Below are 18739 nucleotides of genomic sequence, written 5' to 3'. Positions count from 1 at the left end.
CTGCTAAAGTGCGAGAAACCGTCGGACGCATCGGATAAGTCCCGATAAAGCTAGGGAAGACATCGTTCGAGAATTTCGTGTGAAAGGTAGATGTTGTGAACAATTGTGAGTTCTGAGTTTTTGCGTTTCAAGGATGGAAATCGTGAATAGAGACGATCATCGTCTCCATCCTATAGCATCTCTTCCTTTCGAATTATATAAGTTCTGTGATTCGATAACTCCGTGACGTCAATCAGGACGGGGTTGAGGCCTCTATCTCCTCACCTTGTGCCACAAGATTTTATCGGCTGTCCCGCCAACCTCGGTCCAACCTGAGCGCGATTTTAGTATTGTTCGCCTGCTGTTAGGAGAGAACCGCGCGAGGCTGAAACCGAGCACGCTGGACAGCATTTTCATGCTGCGGAAAGCATTCGAGTACGGAGGCTTGTGAAATGTGCGGAAGGAATCAAGTTCGAGCCGAATAGTGGTGCTTGAATCATCATAAAATTCATTGAAGGAGACTTCATCCTAGAAGCGCTACATTTTGCTATTCATTCACGCACGGACATTTCCTCTGAGGAGGCGAGAGCATCGAAAATTTGCAGGGAAACAGTAGAAATCGATTGGTAGCGGAATCGCGGTGCTTTGCGGTTTTTAACCGCGACTCTCCCGGCGCGGTTCTCAAAACAAGCGGTCCTTTGACATGCCTAGCGACAATACGTCGCGGTTTTTTTCAAATTATCCCTTATCTTTTTCGGACGAAACTGAGTCGGAAAATGTGATGATTGCATGAACTCGAAAATAATTCGAGAGACCGCGATAAATCTCAATGCAGTGAATTTCCGCGTCAATGTCTGCGAGTGACTCACGGCCGCGCCAAAGTCGCGGCGTTCACTCCGAGAGTACCGCGACCCGATGCCGCGGCTCTTGGCACGGGTTTTTCACGGGAACACTGCGACACATATCCAGCCCAAGGCATATCGCATATGCAGACAACGATGTTATCGTCATCGTTGAAGACACTGAACATCTTTATCGTCGGATATGTCAGGCCAATATCATCAGACAAAAGAGGAAATAATGACAACGTCCCATCCTGATGGGAGCTGATGTGCTAATGTCCTTCCCCGATACGACGCGCCCTTAATCTCAGCGAATCAGACCAATCATACGCGGCGTGTGTAAGCATATGCGACCATGACGGACCTACATACATTTGCTTTTATACGTCTAGATCATCCGATATCCGTCCTCTGGGCCGTCGGAAGGAATCGCCGGGGGGAATTCTTATTCTCTCTTCTCCATCCCAGAACTTTTCCAGAGGAACTCCTGGAATTTCGAGTGCACTCGGGCGAGATGAGAGACTCCTTTTCTAGCATGATCTCAAGTAGGTCATGATCCTCTGATATCTTCGGATGAAGAATTCGATTCCGCGGAACTAATGAACCACCGCAAATCATGACGACCATAGACAAGCACATCTCATACTATCCGAGAACCTTTTGAAGTCAAGAGGACGCAAGAGGACGGAAAAATCGTCCCCGAGCACAAAATACATTGGCGCCCCGGGAGCGCGACCTCTGCCGAGAAGTCGGCGGCGAAACGGCCGGCAGCGAAACGTCTCGGCGGCGAAACGTCCGGGTTCGACTCTCTGGCGACACGTCCAGGTATCGACGCCCACGACGAATATGAGGGTTCAGCTTCAGAACGACACGACCGCTGCACGCTTCGCGGCTCAATTGCTGGACATTGGCTCTGCGAGGATGCCCATCGACAGATCTTCACGAAGCATAACTTTGCCCTCGGATTTCTGTACGGTGTGCTCGACGAAAGAACGCTTGATCCAGAGCGTCTTCCCCGACACAGAACGGAATTTCAAAAACCGTCAATGTCTGAATAAGCGAGCGATCCAGTCCGCTAAGAACTGTGACGTGAACGCCATGAATCTGAGCATTCAGAACGAAATACCCGGCGAAGCTTCGACGTACGAGCCCATCGATACGGTCATCGATCAAGATGGAGTTGAGAATTATCCAACAGAATTTTCGAAATCGCTGGATCTACCAGGCATGCCCCCCCCACGTTCTGACCACGTGCTGACCCTCAAGCTTGGTGTTCCGATCATGCTGCCGCGGAATCTTCATCCACCACGCCCGTGCGACGGAACAAGACTCGCCGTCAAGAACTTGATGAACAATGTAATTGAGGCAACGATTCTCAACGGGAAATTCGAGGGAGAAGATGTTTTATTTCCAAGGATTCCCATGATCCCTACCAATATCCCCTTCGAATTCAAGCGTCTACAGCAGTGTTTCTCGAACTGGGTTCCGCGGAACCTGGGGTTCCGTGGCGGATTGTGCGGAACCCCAAGGTCAACCTGCGGAACCCTAAAGTCTACCTGCGGAACCCCTGGGGCTTCCGCAGGTAGACTTTCGACTGACCGCTGCTCCACCTCGATGGGTGCCGTGTCGTTTGATCGAGGCACATTCCCACATTCTCGTGTTCACTCGAGATTCAGTTGTCGACACGTACTTCGAGCCGATTTGCGCCCGCTTGGACGCCACCGAAATAATCGATACACGAGGCTGCCGTAAGCCGGAATTGTGGCGAGCCCACTTTGCTGAATTTGGCACCGCTGGTGCTACCGGCAGTGGAGCCGACCTTCCTCGTCCTCTTCCGCCTCCTCCTCGTCCTCTTCCGCCTCCTCCTCGTCCTGTTCGTTCGCCGATTCGTCCATCTTATGTGATCCCCCACAGTCTCAATGACGGTAGCGACCTTGGCAGTCCGACGAGAACGGAAAGTGTTAACTATTCGACTCGACTCACTGAACTGGGTTTGAACTCAAGGACAACTCGACTTCTCTCGTTGAGCGGGGAATCCCGACTGACTGTGTGATCGTCTGCTCCACACGATTTATTGACACAAGGAATGTGGCGGGATACTTGAATATGAAACGCTAACAACTCTCCCCCTTTTTAGCATTCTGTATAATTATTGTAGCGTATTTTGATCACAATATTTCTTCTCGTCTATTTCGGTAAATATCTCGCTGGAGGGACTCCGGCGGTTTTTCTAGTGGACCTACGAACATTTGCGGGATTATCGTCTATAGGAGTTTCAGCACCAAGCTAAGGAGTATCACATAATGCTCCAAGAGATGAGTTGACTAGGATTTCCTCTTGAAGTGGCACGGTCAGAGATTCTTGTTGTGCGAGATCCTCGATTTCCGCTTGAGTCGATTCGAACGATTCGTCGGCATCTTCAGAGAATGCGGAATCAATAGAGTCCTCAGCTGTCAGTAATGCTGGGTGAAGCTGCTCCACACGTCGATTGGTTGTAGTATCAGTGTCCTCAATGGTTCGTTTCGAAGTCATCGGTCTGAGCTGATTATGATGGCGTTTTGAGATTCTGCCGGATGACTCGACCAACGCAATCTTCCTTCCGCAATGCTTGACAATTGCTCCGGGAACCCACTTCTCCTGTCCAGTGTATGAACGAGACATGACGAGATCTCCAGCTCTGAATTTACCATTTTCAGCCTGATCGTGAGTCGGCAGCGGTCGCTCTCGCACAAATCGAGTTTCGATCGCAACTGAGTCCAATCATAGCTTCCGCTGGAGTCCTTCTTGTAGTAGAATTCGGAACTATGCGGTGTAGGAAGAGGAATCTTTGTAATGCGGTGAATAAGTCTTTCTCCCCTTCGGTCTTGAGCTTCTTCAACGCTTGTTTTGTAGTTTGCACGTATCTCTCAACTTGGCCGTTGCTAGCCGGATGGTATGGTGGAGAAATTTATGAAGGATGCCGTTCGATTTGCAGAAATCGCTCAATTCCTGCGATGAGAACGTGGGATCGTTATCGGACACGATAACTTTCGGTAAACCAAACCGAGCCATGATCTCACGCAGGTGCTTCAAGGTGGTCCTCGTCGTTTTCGTAGTTGACATTAACACCTCCAACCATTTCGTATGGGCATCAACGAGCAGGAACAGGTACTGGCCGTCGATGGGACCAGCGTAGTCCACATGCACTCTGTCGAAGGGGTGCTCACTCGTTTGCCATGGGTGGTACGACCTTGGCGGTTGTCTTGCGTGCTGAGCGCAGATGGGGCATTCTTTCGCCAATCTTTCTATATCGGAGTTGAGAGTTTCCCACCAGACATATCTGCGGGCTAATTCTTTCATCTTATCTGAGCCGAAATGTCCTTCATGAAGCGTTCGAAGAACTTCCGAGCGACACACGAGTGGGATCATCAACCGATGTCCGCGGAAGATGGCACCATCCTCAATGGTGAACTCGTAGTGATCAACTCTCCACCCTTTCCTCGGCATAGCACTCTGACCTAGAAGCCATGAGAGGAGTGGGCGAAGAACTTCACACTGTTGAGTCTTCTTCGCAATCTCTGGAAAGTTGATTGGTGTATCGTCGGTTAGCTCAAGGAGTAGAATATCCTGGTGTTCATCCGGGGCCGTGAAATCCTCACTGCGTGTAGGGAGCCGGGATAACATGTCGGCGTTTCCATGTTCATTCGTATTACGGTAGATGATGTTGTAGTTGAAGGGCTGAAGGAACATGCTATAATTCGTCATGCGCATAGCCGCAAGCGGCGGCAACGCCTTCGATGGTGAGAGTATAGAGACCAATGGTTTACTATCAGTTATCAACGTGAATCTCCTACCGAACAAATAGTAGAAAAATCTGCTGACACCTTCCTTTATCCCAAGGGCCCCCTTCTCGAGTTGCGTGTAGCGCTTCTCAGTCTCATTCAGCGTTCTGGAGTAGTAAGCGATAGGTTTCTCGGAGCCGTCGTCGTATTTGTGAGAGAGTACGGCGGAGATGCCGTAAGATGACGCATCAGTCGCTAGCAGTAAAACCTTTTTCGGGACGAGAATCCGCGGAGAACACATTTCCGACTTGACAGCTTCGAAAGCTCGGTCCATATCCTCGGACCAGATGAAACGCTGCGTGCCGTTATTCTTGAAAGCTTTGTACAGGGGGTGTGCAAGGTCGGCCAGTTGAGGAGCAAATGACGAGTAGAATTGTATCATTCCCATAAAACTTTTCAATTCCGTGACCGAATGCGGTCGCGGTGCGTTTCTGAAACTTGATACCTTATCGTCACATGTGTGGATTGCTTCATGCCGCAGTCGGAAGCCGCAGAATTTAATTTCCTCGGCGAAGAATTCGCATTTCGAATGGTTCAAACGGATATCGTTGGAGTCGAGACGCTTCAGTACGGACTCTAATCTTCGGAGATGTTCTTCATCCGTAGCTGCAGAAATGACGATGTCATCTATGATGACCTCAACTCCGTCGATCCCGGCGAGAGTACTTTCCATGAACCGCTGCCATATAGCGGGGGCCGAAGCCAATCCATTGCACATTCGCTTGAAGCGATACAAGCCTCGATGAGTGTTTATTGTCAGGAACTTCTGATCTTCGTCACGAACGGGCATGTGTAGGAACGCGTTCGAAATATCCAGCTTTGTGAAACGCTTCCCGACTCCTATATTATCGAGAGCGTGCCGGATGTTCTTTAGAGGATGCGCGTCCACGATGAGGTGCTGATTCAAAACAGAGGCTGACCGTATCGCTCATTCAGCTCTGCTTTTCTCCTCTCTTGGTATACTCGAATTGAGGCAGCTTTACGCCTTTAGCCTCATGGTCGCACTTAGGCCTCGCAGCGATTTTTAACCGCGGTTAATTAATCGCAATAACCGCGAATTCCCGCGGTTTTTTAACCGCAGCTTCTGCGGCCATAACCGCGATTAATCGCTAATTTCCCGGGGTAGTCTAAGGCAGCGAGGGAAGAGTCTGGAAAACTCTCGCTAACGCCCAGGGCCAGAGGCTATCGGCATAGTTTTGTCGTAAGATCTGTAACGCAGCGTGCCGCAGCATATAAATTTTCGCGGCTCCCCCTCTGATGTTCAACCGCCTGAAACGATTCACGAAATTCGATGTCTGCACATAGAGCTTGAATGTCCCGTCAAGCGCGTCTCCAATCCGAGGGAAAGGGCCGTTACGGTTCATTTCTGGCCTGCCGATAGCGATCGAGACAGACTCCCTTCGCCCGGATCGCAGCTCGGGCATTACTCGGAGGCAACCTGGAACTTCGACAATCGATCCCGCCGACTTCTGTTCAAGCCGAGCGAGATTTTAGCGTTGTCCGGCTTCTGCTGGGGGAGAACAGGGCCAGTCTCAAGCCTCGAACGCTGGACAACATCTTCATTCTGAGGAAGTTCTACTAGCAGAAATCAGAGAACAAGAATTGAAACACCGATGGATCTAGGAGTTCCATACCGAGGGAGCGATAGCAGTGGGAACTAACTTATACGGGTAGAAATTGGTCCAACGAAGCGGAATTCTGTGCCTTACTGGTCGCCTCCTCGTTCGTAAATAAATCCTTACGTTAGCCATCCGAGTCACAATTTGTGCAGATCGAGATGGAGATAATGTTCAGAGGAGACTTAATGAAGAGCAGCATATATTATGCTCATTCTGAGGCTCGGCAAGCTCCAGAGGAAAGTGCGATTTTTAATTGATTTAAACCGCGGTTTTCAATTTGCGGTTTTGGATTGATCGCATACCGCGGTTTCCGGAATTGGCGGTTATTTGCGAGGCCTAGTCGCACTCCACCCTTCCTTGTCGGCTCTGCCTAGACTCCGTCACAATTATTCCACTCGTTTGAAAGCCACTGGTCTGCTGCCTTGTTCCACCATCGTAAAATCAGGCAACAGGAAGGCTCCCCTCCCGCACTCGATTTCCCTGTACAATCGCCTCGCTGATGCCATCCGCAACTATGTCAATAACTACCTGGTATGCGATCCTCGTTTCATCAAAGTCATCCTCAAGGAGCATTATTATGTACATTCCATGCTCAGAGCTGAAACGAATGTTTTATTATTCAACCCTATCGTTGAACTAGCTAGATACCTCGCCCGAACTTCCTCAATTCATGAGCCCTGCTCTCACGATCGAGGCTTGAACCTCGATGGAATGAATGACAGAGACACAAGGTTTGCACTTGTTGAGTTCAAAAGGAGTGCGCTGCACAAGATTATCCGACCGGGAGAGACTCGGATTAAACGGGGATCTCCTGGAAATGATGCACTGGGAGATGCGATGGAGGAAATTAGCCTCCGATCGTCGGGAGAAACTGGGGGTACGCTCGGGATTTGAACCCTCAATCGGGATTTGAACCCCGATCTCTGCTGTGCGTGTTGTATGCTGATTGTTTCGTGTGGTGTGTGTGTGTCGTTAACGAGTGCGCAAGCTTGAAGACGCGAAGGCAGCTCCGTCCGAGACAGGCGTGAGGCGCTTCCTGGCGGGACGCGATGTTCCTGGACTGGCCTGAATTCGGTGCAGCGAGGCGTCAGCCGTGCTCGGAATCGCCGGATACAGAAGCTCGAGACAGCCAAGTTACTGAGAAATGTTTCCCGAATGAATCTAAAATAGTTCTAACAAGGAAAAAAAATGTTCTTCTCAATTCGTTCGCTGCGGAGTCTCGCGTGAGGTAATGATGCAAGGGTGAAGATTTGTATGTCTTCTGATGAAGAGACGCGGAGAATTCGATGTGCTTCGGTGTTTTATATGATGAACCTGTGTTTCATGACATGCCACTGCCGAGGAGCAGAGTCGATCACCGGGTCTCTGTGATATATGGAGCTGCCATCGCTGTTGCTGTTGGTTTCCCTTGTGAGTCATGTCCTCCGCATCAAAAGTACACAAGCCTGCTGGTCCTCCGAAAACCTTATCGGCTTGCGACAAAGCTCTCCGTTCATGTTGCAAACTGGAGAGTTCGGGTCCGAAATCGATTTCAAGCCCGCGGCTCGCTGATTTCACCGAACGACAATGAGGGAAATTGATGACAGTGAGCGATTCTTCTTTGGCAAATGGCCGTGTCCACGGGGATTGCCTCAAATCCTTCACTCCGGTGCGCTACGCCGAATATCAAAGTATCAAGTCTACTTGGCCGTCGGCGTCGTGTTGCTCTCGCAGAAGTCTCGTGTGTATCGATGGAATCGGATGATTGGCCATCGACCCTATGAGCAAATAATGGAATTATTGTTCCTGTAACAAGAGGAAATATTTAGGAGAATAAATTGCGGCGGTCAGCGAATCGCATCCACGGAGCTTTTTCTAGGGACATACGACGGCGACGGCTGGCAGGCCTTCCCATAAGACCTGGAACTCAATGAACGCCGCGAGACCTTGGACGAGAGAGAATCAGGGCGGGTGGGGAGAGCCGTCAAGAGGATCTGGAAGTGTCCTTGTCTGTCCTCGGCATACGGGAGGAGATCCCAGGATAATCATCGGGTACTCAGTCTCGAAAAACTATCTTTCAAGGCAGGCTCCAAAACATAACCGTATCTGAGCGTCTAACCGGGTAATCTCGGGAGTGTTAGTAGCGGCTGCGCCCAGCGAGGATGATCTCATATCTTGATATAATATTTTGCGTTTCATATTGACTGAGTTTTGTTGAGCATGGAATATGTTAGATAGCGATAACTCCAAGCGATCATGTTGATCGGAAAGATTCCTCTCGGAGGACTCGTGATATCAAAGAAATGTCGTAGTTATCGAGAGAGACCTAAGATCTCTGAGCCGGTTGGGAGATCCTCGAGCGGAGGATACTCTGATGAACCGCAAGAACAAAGGAATCCCATCTGAGTCGGCATCAAGACCAGGATTGGACCTCGTGGCGCCATAAGTGTACGGCGATGGGTGTCTCCCCAGCTGCGGAATCGATACAGGCACCGGCATAAATGAAAGACGCGGGTTGTTAGAATGTACGGGGGTGCGCTCTCTTCAACCAGCGAGAAGCTCTAGGTATAACTTAGGCTTCCCCTTCTCTCTACGAGAATCTAGAATAGGAACACCCCAGTCTCATAGGATAAACTACTGTTTTGTGAAACCTCTGCTCGAGTGATTCCTCGATCCTGCATCCGAGTGTTAGTGCCTGAACTCAAATCTCCCTACTGGTGAAATTGTGCCGCTGTGGGAACGTCCTGTCACCTTCGAATTCTCTCCAACCATCCACAACACCTGACCAGTTTTGGTCAGACAAGTTTGATACGACGACCGGACATTATTAAGTGAGAAAGCGCCTATGTCATTTTCTTCCGAACTCCGCATAGAATCGGTGATGCGGCATCACTGATGCCGGATCGATTGATAAATGCTTCAAACCGGCTTCTGAGACCCGATCAAGACCCACATCCATCAGGTCTAACACGACGATGATCAAGAAAATTCGTCTAAGGGACAAGACGAAAACTTCTGGGTCTATCCATAATAATAAGATCGTCTTTTTCATGAGGTAGACACAAGCAGATGAGTTTATTCTTGGCTTCTCAGCCATCCCGGAATTGAAAATCTGCGTTTTCTCCAGAATGGCTAGTCCTCTCACGTCGGATAACGCCTCCTCGGATGTTCTGGGGAATTCCGCTGCACCTCATGAACGGTGCCAACCCGGAAGGATCGCCTTGGAGGAGACGATTAGTCATGGAGCTGATGCATCACTTCTAACAGACAGCTGTGGCTCCAGGCCTGAATCGGGCACGAGTGGTGACACTCAGCGCCGTCTTGGTTCGTCAACTCGGGCAAACCCCTCCACGGGGAATTCTCAAGAGCCCCAAGATGCGGTTGCAGGCACCGGCGAATTTCACTCCGGGCAGCCTGCGGATCTGTCGCGAAAGACAGCTTCGCTCGGAGGAAGTATCCAGTTGGCCAGAGCCATTCCTGTGGAGAGAAACAGATCTGAGTAATCTTATCTACAAGAAGAATATCCCCCATCTTATCTAGATACATTAAGCCTCGCATCAGAGATGCGAGCTAGAAAAGTCTTGTCCAGCTCAAATGGAATGTTCGATAGATTCATGACATCGACGTCTCGCGGTTCTTACCGGGCCTCTGTGATAATTGAAGCCAGCATCGCTGTCGCTGTTGTTATAATTCCCGTTGTAGGTCATATCCCTCGGATCAAGCGTCCGCATGCCTAAGGGTCCTCTGAGTACTCGGTCGGCTAGCGACAGAGCTCCCCGTGCGTGTTGCACATCGAAAAGCTCGGGTGCCTGCAGGGAAAATCGAATTAAGACATGAAACTCCCTGATTCGAATCAACGACGCTGTGCATTCCATGAGCGCTCTTCTCCTCCTCTCCTTCGGAAAGAAAAACCAAACTTACCACGACCATGGCAATGGTGAAGTTCGGGCGGAACTGATAGTCCGCCCAAGGCTGCCTCGATCCGAACGTGTCTTTATAAATTCCACGTCGGTTTATGAGGTCCGGCCTCTGATCGAAAGCCCCGGCACCTTCTTCGGGAACGAAGAAGCAGGATTCAAAATGAGTCTGAATCCGGGTTGACCACTCTGCGAAGGTCGTTTCTGATCCTGTGGTTGGATAAATTATTAGAAATAGATCGATATGTGTCCAAATCGAAGAGGATTGATGGAACGCACTATCTAGGAATGTCAGTGGATTTCAACGCACCTTCGAGCTCTACCGAGGCATAGGGGTAGATGCCTTCCGCATGCTTCTCGTGGAGCCATGAGATTACTGACTTGCAGAGCCCGACGAGCTCGACGGCGGAACCGTCACGGGGCGAAGCTGGGATTCCCTGGTTTTTGCCGGGAACGCTGCCCATCTTGTCCATCCACGTGCCGCAGTTGAATTCGTTTCCCCCGAAAACAAAGCCCGTCGTGTGGTCGACGCCGAAACTGACGTTGAAACCTGGGTCTTTCATTTGGGAGTCGATCCTCGTACCCGCATTTCTCTCCCGGAAACTGGTCCCTGACCAATGTTTCTGGAGCGCTTCCTGGATGACGTCGTACAGAGGCATCACCTGGAAGCATGAGACACATTATTCGATTGAAAATCGGTCTCATGTTGATCGAGAAAGGAAATTCCATCGCATCGCGGATCCAGATCTAGGAGATGGTCTTTCGATACTCACCACAGAATCAACGGGGAGTGCTTCGCTATCGTCTTGCGGGTAGAGCCTTGAAACTGGGTCTCGGAGAATCAGTTCTCCCTGTGGCACGATCTGGGCGTATTGCTTGATACACTCCAGCCAGAACCAAACAGCGTCGCGGCAGTTGTATCGACTGTTGGTCCCGCGATCCAAGAGGTTCGGTATCAGACCGTGTCGCAAGGTTCCGGCGAAGCCAAGAATTATCGACCTTCAAATGGACATTGAGAAATCGTGAGCGCGGTTCATCATCGGAATCAGTAGCCCATACGGAGACGCTCCTCTCGCCACGGAAAACACGCAATCATCTTGGAATTTTGGAGACAAACAACAGAATCTTCCGCATTCGACACTCACCGAGCTTCCGAGAACCTGCCGGTCAAGAGAAGCAGACCCCGCAAAGAAATGAAGGTGTCTCGACCCCAGTTTCGCATGTAGCCCGTCGAGAAATGCGGCAGGCCAGCCGCGAGCGTCGGGCATTCCTCAGAGATATCAGAAGAGTGAATATCGAGTTTGAGGGGCGCCGGCGGGTCGAGTTCCGAGCTGAGAGGCGGCAACGGCGAATCGCAGACGAATCCCGTCAGAATCACTGACGCTAATGAAATTTGCCGAACGAAGTTCGATCCGCGAGAAACGAAGCTGGAATTGAATTTACGTCTTGAATTAAAAACAGCTCGACAAAAAAGAATTTTTTTCGCGTTACAAAGAAAGTGATCGCTATTCCGGGGTAAACCGGGGGCACTGAATCCGAATTTCTTAACAGATTTTCTCTCTCAGGTCCAGTTTTTCTGGAACTTCAATCTTTCGATTTTTTGCTATTTTTCGTCTATAAAATTCTCCAAGTCCGCCCCTGAGTGGACTAGATCGATGAAACTTCGGTGGCGGATAGAGCTCGGTTAGGGCTACACCTGGCCGAGTTTTGGTGCGATTCGTAGCAATGGTCTCTGAGCTAGAGGCATCGGAAACTCAAAGAAAGAAGAAAGAAGTGGGAGAGGGACCTGTTAGAAAGCACTTGACAAAAAACCAGGCCCTTCGAAGCCGTCTTCCCTCGACACTCTGATAGAGGAGGCTTTTACGAGCATTTTGAGATCAAGCACAGCAAAGTCGGTCGATACATTCAGTTTTTATTCGCAAAGCATTGAGAATTTGAGGAAGCCAAAAAGACGGAATTCCTCTGCTCTCGTCCCGGTGGATAAGATATCCATATAGCCGTTGCATATCAAGCTCGGATCAATGAAGCAGTTCGTGAAGGCACTCAGGAAAGACGGTGCTCGCTTCGAATACATAGTCCAGAAGCTTCATTCCGTGAGCAAACAGAAACTGCTAGCGGGAACGGGCCGCAGATCCGGCGACTCATGAAGGACCCAAGTTTCATTGAATCGATGAACCCGGAGGAAGCCGCCGCCTGGGAATCCTCCGTCTCAGTCGCCACGAATTTCTTGGGGAACACGAGAGCTTCCAACTACGCTGGTGCAGAGACTTCTAGAAAGCTTCCGCGTTCTCGGATGTTGAATGAGTATCAAGGTCCATTATTTCCACGCCCACCGTGACAACTTCCCTGAGAATATAGGGGCGATGAGCGACGGGCAAGGCGAAAGGTTCCATCAGGACATCAGCACCATGAGGAGCGATATCAAGGGAGGTGGGATGAGTCTATGATGGCTGACTATTGCTCGAACCCCATTAGGCGAGCCTCTGGTCGACCAGATTCTAGACAATCGCTGAAGGCTCGATTTGGTGCGGATTGATCGACCCCAAGTGAAATCGGACGTTTTCGGTGTTTCGAGTAAACCATGAATAAAAACTGAATGGATCGACCATTCTCTGCTCTGCTTGGTCTCAAAATGCTCGTGAAAGCCTCCTCTATCGAGGAAAGACGGCTTCAAAGGTCCTAGTTTTTTGTCAAGTGCTTTCCAAGAGGTCCCTCTCCCACTTTTTCTTCTTTTTGGAGTTTCCGATGCCTCTAGCGCAGAGACCATTGCTACGAATCGCACCAAAACTCGGCCAGGTATAGCCCTCACCGAGCTCTATCCGCCACCGAAGTTTCATCGATCTAGTCCACTCAAAGGCAGAGTTAGAGAATTTTATAGACGAAAAATGGCAAAAAATCGAAAAATTGAAATTTCGGGAAAACTGGACCTGATGGAGAAAATCTAGTTACGAAATTCGGTTTCAGCGCCCCCGTTTTACCCGGAATAGCTATCACTTTCATAGTAGCGATTTGGCTGTCGGGCTGTGTTGTTGGAGTTGCCAGATTTCGGGGAAGTTTCCGAAATCCGATCGGGGCTCGGGAAAACATTGGATAGACATTACCGACCTCGACATTTTGCGCCAAATCGCTTCGAGGAGCTGATTGTATAGCGCCGTGACCACCGCATCGAAATAACACGGTTTTAGATAATGAGGGATATTCTTGACCGGTCTGAGCATCTCTTCGAGCAGGGAGGCGAATTCATTGCATGATTTGTGGGGGCGGAGCCGGTTGACCATGTAATCGATCAACCAGTCGCCTTCACGGATGTTTGAGCATAGCGGGTGGCCAAGGTCGTTCCTCGGGCGTATGTGCATCAGATGGGTCATGACGCCTGGAATGAAAAAATTGCTTCAGATGAGAGTCCCCAGATACGAAAATCCACGAAAATACTCGGACACGTTTTCTCTCCCTGATCGAACCTTGCAAACCACAATAGTTCATTGGGCCAACGTTGTTGAGGTTGTAGGCTCCAAAGCCCAGACCATCGGATTTCTCCTCCTGATCGCTACGAAAGAGGATCCGGTTCAGGTCGTCCAGGTCCAGTCTGTCGATGCAAGCTCGGATCGACTGAGGAACTTGTGGAACACCTCCGAAGTATCCGAAAGGTTTCAAGAGGGTCCGAGCGTTCTCCATGAAGGATCTCGCTGAACGGCCCACTCCCACCCTATAATTGAATTTTCGTTATGATCATTATAATTATCATTCCCTTATAATTCGAACGAGCTCTCGAGAATGGAGATGCCGATGATGAGAGTTTCGATTATTTTCTCACCTGAAGGCCACAACTGAACCGGGTGTAAGATCAACGAAATGGATTTCACATCTGTCTCCCTCATCGAATTCCTCCACTCGGACTGTGGAACACTCGGACAGAGGAATATTTGACTTCACTGCACATTCGAACTCCTCGATTCCGTTAATGACAGTCGAGTTCCTTGCGAATCCGTTGTTGATGCTCCATTTCTTCACGAGCCTAGCGTCGATGATGACGCTTCGAATTTGACCTGAAGAAATCATCGGATTATGAAGAAAGATGTTCGATCGATGAAGGGACATCTCGAGCTCTCTAATCTTCCTCCCTGTTTCTGAAATCGAGGAACAGCTCGACTCACCGGCAACTTGAAGAGGTTTCAGGTGGGCGATTTCCTTCGGGTCTCGAGGGTTGCGGAATGATGTGCGTGCCACCAAAATCACCGATTCGTCGGTGAGGGAACAGCGCCTGGTCACGGACACGGTGTCGGCATCGAGACGATCAACGTAGACCTCAGTGAAACCCTCAAGACCCAGCTGATGATGAAGATCGTTGAGAATTTTTTTGGCTTCCATGATGCCTCGATCTTTTGCTTCATCGAGGCTTTGGAATGGACGATCTTCATGAACGACGTGAATGTGATGTGGAACCAGTTCGTCGTATCCACGACTGCTGCCCGTAGCACACGCCGCCATCGAGACCAACGCGGCGCTCGGCAGGAAATCGTATATGCTCCTGATTTCGTACGGAGACGGATTGTCGTGCGTCATGTCCAAGAGAATGGCGTGGGCGACGCTCGGCATAAGAGGAGCGAAACCTGAAAGAGAGATTTGATGTTTTGCGTTCGCGGGTATTAGAAGACGCTCCTGGAGCACAGGCTCATGTTTTACCGAGGATAGCGAGGAGCTGTCGATGATTACCTTGAGGATGGAAGAAACTCCCAACTGGAATCCCTCCATATCGGTGAACAAGTCTTCCCAGGTCATCGGAATCACTCGCTTGCAAAGCCTCTCGGATGAGCGAGTTTATTCCCAAACGATTGACAAATATATGGTCGACGGCTTCTGACGACGTAAACAGCTCTGCGATTACGTAGAGGTCGTTGCGGACCGAACGAGCGGCGTCAAGAAGATACTGGAATGAGAAAAATCCTTGCTACAATTCCCTAATGTTCGGATGTTCGCATTGGGAGGTCAAAATTCATAATGGACGCTCGAGATGCTTCATTTGTGAATATTACGGGTCGAACCTCTGCGACATGAATCGGCGTGCTGTGACAATTGTCCAGACGAAGACCGTGAAAGATTTCGGCGCTGCTCTGAACGTAATTCTTCATGTAGTCCCACAGGAAGGGACAGTCGGCTGGACTTTCGCCGTATCTTAGTTTACAACAATCGCCCCACGCAATGAGCTCGCGGCGGAGATAAACCATCGAGCCTGGAATGAAACTCAAGAGTTAGCAGAAATGAAGTTTCTCCGGTCGAATTCGAAGATCTCGTTTGAGACCTCCCACTTCTCTGCGTGTGATCTCGGGGAACTCACCTTCGAGGGCGAAGTTGCGAAGCGGATTGTCGCCCATGACCCAGCCGTTATGAGCCATGATGTAAGCCCCTTTCTCATTTTGAAAGCAGGCTTCCATTTCCGCGGCGCTGATTTCGTCCGAAAGTGAGTCGTTGTTCGGTAGGAAATATCTGTTGGAATCAAGAAGACCTGAGTACATATGTACAACCAAATGATACAACGAAATATTTAGGAAGACTCTCTTTCCCTAGAAATCGCTCACCTCACAATGAGGGGCGAATTCTTCGTGATCTCATGTTCTTTCGGGCCCCAAGGTTCAACTTTGCTATAACGCAGTCCTTTGACAACGTTTTCGACGGCGTTGTTCAGATGATCTTGCGATCTCCGAAGTTCTTTTGAATTGAACATCTCGAGGAAGCTCCGGAAATCTGCAGAATTCCGGAAGGTTCTCCGAGCTTCGGTGATGTCGCATTTGGCACCGAATCGCGTATATGTCTGGAACATCGACACAGTGTGCGAATTCGATGTCGCCGCCGCTTGCGGACACTCTGCAGAAGAGATCTCTCCATTAGCATCAGATGCATTCCAAGCACTAAACACTTAAGAGATCCATTGGAGTCTACAAAAGCTCTTACCCTCGAATTTCTTAACAAGACCGTCAATGTCCGCGATGTAGAACTCGTGGAGTCTGAGTCCAGGCACTATGACGTGTCGGAGTTGGTTTTCAACAGCCTGGAATATTATTCTCGAGTTGAGAGCCGCAGCGAGAGAGATGAATAGCGCAGAGATCGAACACGGAGAAGGCTGAGTGGTTGTATTCAACTCACCTGAACATGCCATTCTTGAGTTATATGAGTCGGGATACCGACTGATTGGGTTTCTCCTCTCATCGCTCGCATCGACAAAAGGTAGATCTCTTGGTCCAGGAGCATGGCCGGCCTCAAATGTGGTGAATTCAGGGCGTTGAAGGAGCATTCTGGATGCTCACGGAGCCACGGGGTTTCGTTTGACGTGTGGTTGAGCACGATGTCAGTCAGGGAGAGTAGCTATCGAAATCAAGGCCGTTAGAAAAGCGTTCGATCAATGATCCCAACTATAGGGTAGAGCTCCGTCTGGCAGGACGATCCGAATGCCGCCTATTGCCTGGTTAGGGTTATCGACATTCCCGCGGAGAGCACAAGACTCGCCGAAGACTCGACTACTCGTCGGTTTGCAATGGCGTACTCAGTCCCATATCAATAACCGTTAGGGATTTCTCCAAGAGACGCCCTATTCGGTAGGTGCCGACAAAGCCAAGTCTAGTTCAGCAGCAAAAGTACCTTAAAATCTGTCTCCATCAGTCGAGTGAAGCGTTTCACATCCTCGAACGTCGGAGTCAAGTCATGCGACCTGAAGGCTTCGTTGAGCGCCATGTGGTCTCTGAGAGAATACGCGGAGTTTGATCCGCCCAGAGCCTGAAGTGGCGTGAAATGGACCATGTTGTATCCGGCCGCAGCCGAAACAGCGATTCTCTTCTCCCAGTCTTCAAAGGGTCCTAAACACTTCGAGAGGACCGTTTGGCACTGGATGCCGTCCAGCGGCAGAGGATTCCCTTGTAATGTCAGCCGGGGATTCACCAAGATGTAGCCTGATGAGCTTTCTTCTTTGCTGCAAACACGAATAAAGTTCAAGCTTATAAAACCATCGTGCCCTATTATCTGGCATTCTGCGAGAATGATTCCAGATGGAGACGAGATTTCTATCCAGGATAGGGAATCTCACCTATCGTCGAGGCTTATGTAGAATCTGAAAGTTCCTGACGAGGAAAACTTGCAATCGACGAAAGCGTTGCCCTCGTCAGCGTATTTGGCGGAATGGAAGTCCCAATCCAATCGGCGGTATGATGTTCGCACGAAAGGAACGTCATCCTTTGGTGGGTTATTGATGAAAAGCGAGACATCGTGGCCGTAAAGCGAAGGTCCCAAAGTGAAGCGAATGGTGGAGCCTGAAGGACGAGGGAAGGAATAAACTTGACTGCACGGAATAATCTCTATTGCCCTTGAATGATCTCTATCACTAGCGATGCTCTTTACCTTTGGGGACGCCGTAGATTTCGGTCTCATAATTTCGATTGGCTTCCAATTGGAAGACCGAGAGCTCGACGTTCGACATCTTCGAGACCACAGCACTTCAACTTCTCAAGAGAAAAGAAAAGGTTTCCGTTTCCGTTCGAATTCGGGATAGAAAGAGCCGATTCCGTGTTTTTGGTGAGAAAACAAAGGTGCTAGGGTCCGGAGAGGAGTCGTTTTCAAACCAGCTCGGACTCAACGGGAAGAGAGCAAAGCTATGACTTGAAGTATAACTTCCGAGACAGTGGTTTCTTCAGAGAAGACCGGGGTTTAAATAGAAACTTCGGGTAGGGGTGAGGATCATTGTCGGAGAGGACGCGAGGTGAAGTCTGAACGCTTATCTAGCATTTGATTCCCCGGTGATGCGGCTCTGCATCAGAATCTGCACGTGAAGATGATTTCTAAGAATTATGATAAGGTATCAGAAAAAGACTCCACGCTTCCGGAAAGAGACCAGGCGAATCGAGAGACGCATGTGTGGTCTTGATCTCATCGCAGGCACGCTCATGCTATACGGAGCACACGAGTGATATCATAGGGCGCTTTGAGCTTCACAGAGAACCGACGCGACGGCTTCCCCCCACGGGGAGTTATCAAATCGGAGAAAGGAGTTAATCTCGATATCGAGCTAGGCCAAAGTTCAGGAGTCCCCGGGGGCGGAGGCTAAAACGTAGCGATCGAGACCTGATCGAGTGAAAGAGAGACCTGATACGGACTCTTAGCAAATCGAACCCGTTCTGCAAAGAGCCTTTCAACGAATGTCCGAAAAACTGTTCATTAGTCTCCTCCTTTGAGTTCTAATCATTAAATTATAGACTTGTGGCCTCGAGATGCGGTCCATCGTTCATCAGACTCTGCGGCGTAGCTATTCAAAGTGGCGTCCCGGGCGGACTCGTGGATTCCAGAGCTTCGGCCGTCCCGGCCATCGCTCGTCCAACAAAGCGCTCCTTCTGTCCGGAAATCCGGATTCTTCCAAGTCCATCCCGCCGAAATGGCGCCGCTTCACGGAAACTATCCCGAAAAATGGCCGTTGTTGTGTCTGTCCAGGTCGAAAACTGTGCCCCCGAGAACCTGCGCCCAGATGCCCTGGTTCGATAACCCCCGCCTCCCCCCCTAGCTACGCCACTGATCAGAGTCTCCGTTCCCCCAACAATTCCCGA

The 18739-nt window shown here is 50.0% G+C and overlaps 1 protein-coding gene across 1 annotated transcript; it reads right to left on the bottom strand.

The window, feature by feature from the left end:
• Positions 1–9474: 9474 nt before the first annotated feature.
• Positions 9475–17622, bottom strand: LOC100904378 (glycogen debranching enzyme-like). Its single transcript, XM_029112212.1, has 19 exons — positions 17544–17622; positions 17233–17455; positions 16791–17118; positions 16299–16517; positions 16107–16203; positions 15734–16019; positions 15493–15641; positions 15200–15387; positions 14871–15084; positions 14312–14767; positions 13972–14203; positions 13619–13863; positions 13263–13530; positions 11303–11584; positions 10931–11156; positions 10468–10819; positions 10162–10367; positions 9882–10049; positions 9475–9717 (listed from the first exon to the last, which is right to left on the bottom strand). The coding sequence occupies exons 1-19, from the start codon at positions 17620–17622 to the stop codon at positions 9475–9477; spliced, it is 4461 nt and encodes a 1486-aa protein (XP_028968045.1).
• Positions 17623–18739: the final 1117 nt, after the last annotated feature.

The sequence above is a fragment of the Galendromus occidentalis genome, unplaced genomic scaffold (assembly GCF_000255335.2).
Source record: "Galendromus occidentalis unplaced genomic scaffold, Mocc_1.1 scf7180000077486, whole genome shotgun sequence".
In the NCBI taxonomy this organism is placed as follows: Eukaryota; Metazoa; Arthropoda; class Arachnida; order Mesostigmata; family Phytoseiidae; genus Galendromus; species Galendromus occidentalis.
The sequence above is the reverse complement of the archived record's forward strand: the minus strand, read 5'-3'. Positions and strand labels throughout refer to the sequence as shown.

What these genes read in the sequence shown, in the direction of transcription:
- LOC100904378 (XM_029112212.1), bottom strand. Translation starts at nt 17,622, where the DNA reads ATGTCGAACGTCGAGCTCTCGGTCTTCCAATTGGAAGCCAATCGAAAT. An exon ending in TCGCAACTTCGCCCTCGAAG is followed by an intron (nt 15,388 to 15,492) that starts GTGAGTTCCCCG and finishes GTTTCATTCCAG; the next exon opens with GCTCGATGGTTTATCTCCGC. An exon ending in TCAATTATCACAGAGGCCCG is followed by an intron (nt 9,718 to 9,881) that starts GTAAGAACCGCG and finishes TTCTCTCCACAG; the next exon opens with GAATGGCTCTGGCCAACTGG.